We start from the raw sequence: 9,792 nt of genomic DNA, 5'->3' as shown, positions 1-9,792 counted from the left end.
TAAACACTTTGAAATTATTTTGCTTAATGAGATGACTCATTGTGCCTGGGAAAAAAAAGATCCTGTAATTTTCTTGTATTTTCCTGTCATTAAGAAAATATTACGCTTCAAGCAGATGAAGGACAGCAAAATTTGCAGACCCATTATTACTGGGTAGTGGTAGCAAAGAGAAGTGCATTACATTTGCCTACAGATATGTGAGTATTTTTTAGCACCCACTTTTTTTTTTTTTTTCTTAAAAAAAAAAAGTTATCAATGTGGGGGACAAATTAGAGCTGAGATTTGTAGAAGACAAGCCTGGACACACTAGTGTCTTCAATCCACTGCTTCCATGTCTGTGTCCCTGGTTTGCTCTGCAGACTGACCTTGGACGGACTGCTCCACTGGGTCATCCACGTGTTCTGCAGCTTTCTGTGCACTTTTCGTGGGTACTGGCATATTCCCAAGGGGAGTGGGCATGTTTTGTGTGGGTGTTGGCACGTTTTCAGGGGTTGCTGGCATGCTTTCCATGGGTTTTGGCATATTCCCAGTGGGTACTGGCACACCCTCAGGAGGTACTGGCGCACTTTCTGTGGGTGTTGGCACCCTTTCTGGGAGTGCAGGCATGCTTTTAGTGGGCTTTGGCATGTTCTCAGTGGGCGTTGTCCTGTTTTCAGTGGGCACTGGCATGCTCCCAGTGGGTGCTGGCATGTCTCCAGTGGGTGCCAGCATGCTTGTGCTGGGCTGCTCACAGCAATTCCCGGCCTCTGACCATGGGGTGAGAGAAGAGGGGAGCTCTGGCTCCAGGATGGCACTACATGTTTCAGCATCACAGGTCTCTGGATTGCTGCTGTTGCTTGGGAGGGAACCCTCTGCCTTGTGGGACACCTGGAAAGCTTCAGCCAGCTCTTCCAGCATGCTCTTGTCAGTGGCATGCAGCTCAATGTTTGCCTGCTCAGAGGAGGAAGGGCTTGTATCAGCATTGTCGTCTTCTTCTTCTTCTTCTTCTAAGATGCCATTTCCATTCACTTCTTCAGGGAACTGTGCTTGCTTTATTTTTCTGTACAATTCATTCCTCTCTTCCTGCAGAGCCCGGCAAAGGTTCTCTAGTCTCTGGATTTTCAGCACAAAGCACTCGTATTCCTTGGATCTCATGGCTTTCTGTGGGGAAAGACAGCAAAGACACGGACTGAGTTTGGGTGTATGCAATTTATTGGTGGCACTGGCAATTAGGAAACAATTTGAGATCTAGGTAGCCCTCACAGGACTCTGCCAGGTAGCTGGCTTCCACCAGCTGCTCTACAGTAACTGGTCAATTCATCTGTGTTACTGCAGTGTGTTAGCATTCCCCACACAGATGCTGATCAATGTCACTAAGAAGTATTTGCAGAAATACCTGCTGATGATCTGTAGAGATGGAAAAACACAGTGTATGTTCATTCAGCTAAGCACCAAAAGCCTACCTGGATTTGTGGTGTGTGTGGTTGTGAATTTTGAGGAAAACAAGCTGTATGATACTGTTTCTTTATTTTGCTTCTAGGTTCTGTGAGAACAGCCTCAACTGGCACATTTTCTTGCTTCTACACCCATTGAAGAATGAAGAGATACAGAAACCCACTGAAATAGTAATAGCACAGAGCTACAAAGCTAACCAGAAAGATATGGTCCAAATTCAGTTTAAGTTTGGGGTGAAACTTCAGGCAGCCTCTTATCTTATTTGAATGGGTTCCAACACACTTAAGAATTTCCTCTGCAATGCGTCTGTGACTGCATGTTTAAACTGATGGTGAGCCACAGTACTTGCTTTCAGCTCTTAGAGTTTGCCCACACAGGAAGTTAACAAAAGACAAGAACTTCAAGTTCATTAGCTAGTGCATGTTAATTCCTTGGGCGGATGCTCTTACGCAGGAGGAAAACAGTATAAAGTGAACTAATGCTAGTTTGCTTCTATATGGGAGCATTAACAATCACACATTTTTAGAGCACTTAAAATTCACAGTTACATAATTCAATTTCTCATGGCCATAATGAGTTTCTCTGCACAAAGTAAAAGCTCCAGAAGCTGGGATTTACTTTATATTTTATAAGGACATCTAGTTTTCTAGGTGGATTAAGAAAAGACCCTTAGAGTCAAGAATAATTTTTAATTTACTTTTGGCAGTTGCAGGTCATCTCATCTCCTAGTTTAGGCATTATGTGGGGGAAGAGGTGCATCCTGAGAAGAAAAAGACCACTCACCTCTTCAATCATGTCCAGTAATGCTCTGTTACAGTTCTCAAACCTGGATTTCCATGTAGCAGTATCCTTTTCCAACTTCTTCATTTTCTTTGTCATCTATAGAAGCAGGAGGAAAAGCTGAATCACAACAGGAATTCCTTGCTGCAGATTAAACGAGGGCAGCCCTTTTATTTAGGTTTTTGGCTGCACTTATAATGCTACTCCCACCAGTTGTATCACAAATCACAGAATCTTCGGGGTTGGAAGGGACCTCGAAAGATCATCTAGTCCAACCCCCCTGCCAGAGCAGGATCACCCAGAGCACATCACACAGGAACGTGTCTAGGTGGGTTTCGAACGTCTCCAGCGAAGGAGACTCCATAACCTCTCTGGGCAGCCTGTTCCAGTGCTCTGTCACTCTCACAGTAAGGAAGTTTTTTCTGATGTTTATGTGGAACCTCCTATGTTCCAGTTTGCACCCATTGCCCCTTGTCCTATGACTGGACATCACTGAAAAAAGCCTGGCTCCATCCTCCTGACACTCACCCTTAACATATTTGTGAACAGCGATGAGGTCACCCCTCAGTTTCCTCTTCTCCAAGCTAAAGAGGCCCAGCTCCCTCAGCCTTTCCTCATAAGGGAGATGTTCCACTCCCTTCATCATCTTTGTGGCTCTGTGCTGGACTCTCTCAAGCAGTTTCCTGTCCTTCTTGAACTGAGGGGCCCAGAACTGGGCACAGTATTCCAGATGCAGTCTCACCTCTCTTGACCTACTAACCACACCCTTTCTAATACACCCCAGGATGCCATTGGCCTTCTTAGCCACAAGGGCACATTGCTGGCTCATGGTCATCCTCCTGTCCACCAGGACCCCCAGGTCCCTTTCTCCTACACTGCTCTCCAGCAGGTCAGTCCCCAGCCTGTACTGGTACATGGGGTTGTCCCTCCCCAGATACAAGACTCTACACTTGGCCTTGTTGTACAGCTGTAGTGGCTGTACTAAGTAATAATTTATGTTAAGGGCTGGATTTAGTAGCTGTCATATAATGTTCAGCCTTCAGTCTATAGTCCTAAAGTAGGACTTGTATAGTCGTAAAGTAAGATGTGTATAGAAGTATAGCAAACTCCCAGACTGCAAACTGTCACAAAAAGGAAAGGCAAAGAAAAGATGGCATTAGTTTGTTTGTCTCTTTACAAAGACCACAGTGGATTTTTTTGCTGGGAAGTTAAAGAATGGCCTGTATCTTTTGAGCCACACATTCAAGGAAGTTCTCTCTGGATTAGTCACATCTGTACTACAGCCAACACACACTGGTAGCTGTATAGCACAATCTTTCCCTTTGGCTTTTTGACAGCTGAACTTTGTGAAGATCATTAGATGCTACCTGGATCAGAGCACCAGGATTTTGGGCCCTGGTGGCAGGGCAGAACATTGTTTATTCCAAAAGTGTGTGTGTTTTGCTTTTGTTTTCCATTCATTACAGGAAATAAGTACACCAGCTGCAAGGAAACAGTCACGTGAGCTCAATGGTGGGAAGGTGTTGGTGGGTTTCAGCTGTGCCCACACACTCTGGTGGGAAGATGTACCAGTGTGAGTCACCTGGAAGGCTCTGGGCCCTCCTAGAGACATGGGCTGACAAATGCAGCTCCAGACACCCCCTTTGGGGTCTGTACCCAACTACCGCAATAGTTTTCAGGTAAACTGTTTATTCTTCCAAGCAGTTTCAGTTTTAGCTGGAAGGGAGAGTGAAATGCCAGTTTGCAGTGCTGAATTCTAAGCTGCTGTCACTGTTGTTGCAGTGAGAAATACCAGAATCTAAAATGAGAGTCTCAAGCACAGAATTCAGGTGTGAGCTGCTACTCACTTTCTCCATCTCCTGTTTGAATGTGGCAAACACTTCATTGCTCTTGGTCAATGTTTTCTGAAATTCTTCAAACCTTTCAGAGTAGAGTGTGATCTGCATCAACAGGGAAAAAAGTAACCACAGTCATTTCAGTTTCCAGGATAGTAAACTTCTACTTTGGTAGAAGATAGTAAGTATTATGTTTGGACATAGAAATTAGCTTCTGTTTGGAGACCATGAAGCACAAATATCAGGGAACTGAAAGTCTCTGCATCTTTTTTAAGGCTGCAAACTATAATGATTCTTACGTTGCAGAAAGGTAAACTGAGGAAGAATAGAAATACCAAGGCTAGTGATTTTAAAAACACCTGGGGATTATGGATGCTCTGTTCTCCTGGATGTTGCAGCTATAGTGTCTGTACACGCGGTGCCCGGAAGAAAAAGAATTCCCTAAAATGGATATTTCTGAAAACATTTCACTACGTAACTGTGGAGACTTCAAAAGAACAACGTTAAAGTCCGCAAAGATTTCCAGTCCTTGCCTTCCCTCACAACCCCTGTATACCTATTTTCTCTGTACAGTTGTGGCTGACATCTACAGGAAGGGAATCTTAGGATGACTTACAGAATAGAAAACAATAATATGATGCTTGGGCTATCTCTGTGGGCAGGGTCCAGTCCAATCACTGATGCTGTGCAGGACCAGGCCATGGGATTAACTCAAGGTGGGAGCCAGTGTCATCAGAGCTGTGCCTGAGCTCTAAGTCTTTCTGTCTTGCTTTGCCATGCAGGCATCACTAAATTCCAACTTTAATCTGAGACCATACACTCTGGCAGACTTTAGTGGAGGAGCTCAGTATAGCCTGGCTGCCCGTTTGCTTACCTGCCTTCTTGGTTACCCTGCAACCCAGGGTAGGAGCTGAGTGCTACCCCAGCTGTGCTGCTTCTGACATCCAAGCGAGCTGGGGGAGAGGCTTCCCCACATCATGCTGCAGCCACAGTTTCTCCTCTTCCATCTTTCCAGTCCCCACTCAGTGGCTCAGGCTGTGGCCAGGAGCTGCACCAGGCAGCACCAAAAAGGAGTGTTGCTGCTCCCTTCCTCTGTTATTTGGTAGGGGGAGTAGCCCCACCACTGAGCAAAGCCCACCCTTTACTTCACACTGCCATGATCCTGCACTGGATGCCTTCAAGCTGCATCCCTGCTTGAGTGAGCAGAGAGGGCACCTTGTCAGCTCTGCTTTGTGGTCTGCGTGTGGATTGCAGCTGCTGGCAAGGCCAGCAAAGGCAGGGAACATAATCCCTGCAAGCCTCTTCTGCCAGCTTCACTTCACTTCTTGTAGCAGAGTAGAAGAATGATTTGTTGCAATGTGCCCACATTTAAGATTAGAGCTCCATATTTACTATCAGTTTACACCTGGTAGCTACATGGAAGTTCATCTGTGGCTGTATTTTGTTAGTAAAACGTGTTTTTATATGAGGATGTTTCTGAAAAACATTTTTCTAAAGATCTGAATTTTTCTGTAAGATTCCCTTGGTTTCTACTTCTTGTGTTTTTCTGAGTGGGAAAAGCACTTCCAAAGTTCCAAAATCATGCAGGATGCTATATAAATAAAGCAGAGTTTTCTGCTCTTTAGAGAAGACCAGCTCCAACTCAACCACTTCCTTCTGGTGCCAGAGCACCCCCAGCAGGGGGTGACTGGACATCTCCTCTGTCCATCCTGAGAGGTTGTGTTAGAAAAACAGTGACTGGGGTAACACACAGGGGCTGAGGTAGGGTGGGTGCAGAGCAATGGGAGGTTCAAGAGCAGCCTGCAGGATTCAGGTGTCTGGCTGAAGGCTGGCTTCCCTCTCCACACTAGTGTGGAGCTGACCAGATGGTTAGCTAGGAGCTTTTCTTTTGTGTGGTGCCAGCCAACATACACCCTCCCTGACACTGCTCTTCAGTTACTGAGGAAAAGAGGATTTTGAAAATGAGACAATTTTATACAGTTATAATAGAGTAACATGAACGTTTTGGATTGACATTTAAAGGTCATCTACTGCAACGCCCCTGCAATGAGCAGGGACATCTTCAACTAGATCAGGTTGCTCCGAGCCCTGTCCAACCTGGCCTGGAATGTTTGCAGGAATGGGGGATCTACCACCTCTATGGGAAACCCTGGCCAGTGTCTCACCACCCTCATTGTAAACAATTCCTGCACGTTCATTCTGGTTAGTTGTTATGATGCCCCTTAGAAAATGTCATGGCCATAGTTGCAGTGTGCTGTGGTTGTGCCTGAGCTCGGTTTAGGTTAAGTAGTTTAGGGTCTTAGTGGCTGTGAATGCAGCACTGGCTGCAGCCCTTCCTCACCAAGCTGGGTGAAGGCATGGGAGGCAGATCTGTGCAGAGGTCCTTGGTGCCCATATGGGAGGTAGCTGACATCAAGCTTGCGTGTGTGTTTGTACTAGTCAGTAGTCAGAGCTGTGACCGATGCACAGACAGAAATGCAGAGGGATTTGTTTTAGCAGCCTGAGTGCCACAGCATAAGTGGGACACTGATACCAAATGAGAGTTTGGAATAGATGTCAAGGCTCTGAGGAGAAATGCCTGAGCATCCCAAACCAAGTGAGGGAGCAGGAGCTGGAGCCCACAAACCGGGGCTCTCTGCCCAGAGCCGTTTTCTTATAAACATTCATCTAAATTCTCTGTCTTTGCAATTCCCTCTCACATTTTGCCTATTGTTTAATTAGATTAAAAACCTTTGACATTTGAGCAGGGCAAGCTCTGATCTCCTTGGTTGCCGTAGCCCAGTGGTTGCACTACACCAGCTACTGAAAATTAAAGGCCTCAGGTGACTTTTATCTTCTTGCTTTGTTTCAAAGTATGAACCTAAAAAAGTCTGCCTAAGCAATGTGCCTGGGGAGGGTGTGTAGCATCTTGGCAAGCACCACCATGGTTTGGGTGTATTCCCTGAGTTGGTGCCAGACCCCTGTCACCGTTTGGAGGGCTGGATTTGGCTGTTTTGGGCATGCTGTGCTGCCTGGAGACAAGCAGGCATGAAGCTGATGTCCCCTGCCTGGTTCCTTCCAGCTCAAGGAAGTGGTGGGTGTTTCATGATCTCCTCTAAAATGTAAAGATATGTCACTCACTATAGCAGGCAGTAAGGGCTATATTATGGCTTCCTATCTCGTTGATCAATGTCTTCTCATGATTTCTATGCTTTCTGTTAATATCTATTTGGTGTTCTGTGCTGTCTACATCAAGTAGCTCTTTATGGTCTTTCTGTTATGGTCTTGCACCGCACCTTGCACAATGCATCTGGTCCATAAGGGAAACCTTTCACTACTACTGTACTGGAAATACTACTCCTACTACTGAATTATGTGTCCAGTAATTCCAAATGGAGGCTTCCGTGGAAGTGGCAGAACTCTCACTCTTAAACATGACACGTAACTTCATGTATATTTCATCAAGAGAATCATTTAAGTTTCATCTACTCAAGCCTGCAAGAGGCACATGTATTATCAATGCCTTTGCACGCTTGTTTGATTGGATTTTTCTAAAAAAACAATTTTACCATTTCAAATGTATGTTTAATATATTCTACCTTTTATCAATACCTTCATTTTCATTAACCTGGCTACAGAGGTCTGCCTGCATGCAAAACTCTTTCTGATTGAACATAGAAGTTTAATTAAAACCATGCTGAGAAAATTTGGAGCAGGTTTGCAGTCAGGACTGACTCAGCTGGAGGCCTTTGAGGTTTGATTGCAGAACCTGTCAAACTGGTGTCAGCAGCAGTTTGACTACCAGCTCACCTTAACCTTTGAAAAAGCACTTAAAGGCCCAAACCCCTCTTAGCATGTTTACATGTTTACTCTTAGCATGTTTAGCATGTTTAACACTAGCTTTTCTTGACTGCTCAACAGGTAGGAATTAGATCATCTACACGGGGAGAAATGAAACAGCTTACAAGGCTAGGAGAGGGCTTCCTGATGAGTGAGGAGATGGGCAGTTGCAGAGGGGCTGAAGGACTGACACCCCCCCCCTCCAAAGCTCTGCTGAGGGGGACATTTCTCACAGACAGGTCAAAGAAGATAAACTTGGCCTTGAACACTTCCAGGGTTGGGGCATCCACAATCTCCCTGCACAACCTGCCACAGTGTCTCACCAGCCTCATTGTATGTAAGTTCTTCCTTATATCCATTATAAATCTATCATCTTTTCATTTAAAACTGTTTCCCTTTGTCATATCACTGCAGGCCCTGGTAAGAAGTCTTTCTCCATTTTTATTATAAGCCCCCTTTAAATACTGAAGGGCCATAATAAGGTCTCCCCAGAGCCTTCTCTTCTCTAGGCTGAAAAACCCATATACCACAATGTGATTTGCAGTATGGGCACTAACTTACAGTTGGCTTGAAATTAACCTGTTTCCTTTGCAATAGTCTATGGGATGTAGGATGAGGCTAGAAGGAACATACAGAAAGTAGTCGGGATACTTTACCTGGAATGTGCCTTATGGGTTAAAAACGGGGAAACAAAGGCACACCATGCAATCACCTCTCCTACATCACCTGTGCCTGCAGGACAGTCTCTTGTTCCTTTAACATTTTGGCCTGGAGCTTCCATTCTGCAGCTTGGTTCAGAAGCTGTGTTTTGGACGATAGAAAGAAAATGGTTAGAAGTCTAGTTTGTCAGCTGGAAATCCTCATCCACCAGCTACCTCTGCCACTGCTACCTGATAAAGAGTAACTTTCTAACTAAAAATCAAACTTTCAGGCAAATGTAATTAGAGGAGTTAGGCAAGACAGAGTATATCATGCTCTCCTGAGATGTGGGACAGGGCATTTGGTTTGAAAAGTCATATTTGAATAGGAGTCCAAAACCTACTTGGAATTAAGTGTGTAATACTAAAAAGTGTGGTAATTAAGGGTATCTTCACCAGACTTCTACAGAGTGGTTATGGTACTTTCTGACACTTTCATTTCAGCACAGCTCTGGCCAAGTTCCTGCCCTCTAGTGAATGGCAAACTCCATTTTGCATTAATGACCAAGATCTAGCATGCAAGTATGATCAGTCAGCTGTGCCTTCAAAAAATCTTTCAGCTTTTAGAAAGGGAATGCACAGTAAATTCCATTTATTGGTGGCCATTATCTTAGGGTTCCATTTAGATTGAGGTGTCACCAGCAGAGAATCCCACCTCAGGGTGATAAATGCCTCAATTAAATGAAGGAGGCAGCCCAGAAAGAGCTTTGCTGCAGTTTCGTCCCTGGCTGCTCCTGCAAAGATCTCATTCTCTACTTCAAGGCATTTGGCAAAATGCCATTCTGACACGCAGGCTGCAGATGGGAGGGTCGGTTGAGGCTGAATGAATGGTAGGAACGAGGTGTACAGAGGCTTTTCCAGGCTGCAGTTCTGAGTCAGCACTTCCAAAGTGTGTAGTAATACTCTAATAATTGGTTTATTCTGAAAGCAGGAAACATTTAATGAAGTGTTAAAGAAATGTGCCTATCACCTACTAAGCATTTATAAAGAGTTCTCATGGTTAGACCATATGTATTTTAGAAAGAGGATCCTAATGATAGCTTGAGAAATGAGTATAAACAAGTTAGTTTACCACAGGACTTTCTTCTGTTGGATTAAATTGTACTGTTCAAAATAGCACAACTGGGCTCTGAAACTATATTGAAAATAGAAGTACTGTGTAAGTCAATAGATCCTCCTCTCATATTGAAAGTGAAAGGTGAGTAGAACCCGTGCAGAAAGTTTAT

General features: G+C 44.6%; 1 protein-coding gene across 1 annotated transcript in view; it reads right to left on the bottom strand.

Annotated features, from left to right (window-relative positions):
* Positions 1-239: 239 nt before the first annotated feature.
* Positions 240-9,792, bottom strand: part of TXLNB (taxilin beta) — a 28,714-nt gene continuing 19,161 nt past the window's right edge. The window contains exons 7-10 of the mRNA XM_051616148.1: positions 8,595-8,669; positions 4,062-4,154; positions 2,218-2,313; positions 240-1,140 (exon numbers count right to left, since the gene is read on the bottom strand). Coding sequence (XP_051472108.1) covers positions 316-1,140; positions 2,218-2,313; positions 4,062-4,154; positions 8,595-8,669 — 1,089 coding nt within the window. The 3' untranslated portion in view covers positions 240-315. The remainder of the gene's footprint in view (positions 1,141-2,217; positions 2,314-4,061; positions 4,155-8,594; positions 8,670-9,792) is intronic.

This window comes from Apus apus, chromosome 3, assembly GCF_020740795.1.
Source record: "Apus apus isolate bApuApu2 chromosome 3, bApuApu2.pri.cur, whole genome shotgun sequence".
In the NCBI taxonomy this organism is placed as follows: domain Eukaryota; kingdom Metazoa; phylum Chordata; class Aves; order Apodiformes; family Apodidae; genus Apus; species Apus apus.
This window is presented reverse-complemented; position numbering and strand designations above follow the sequence as displayed.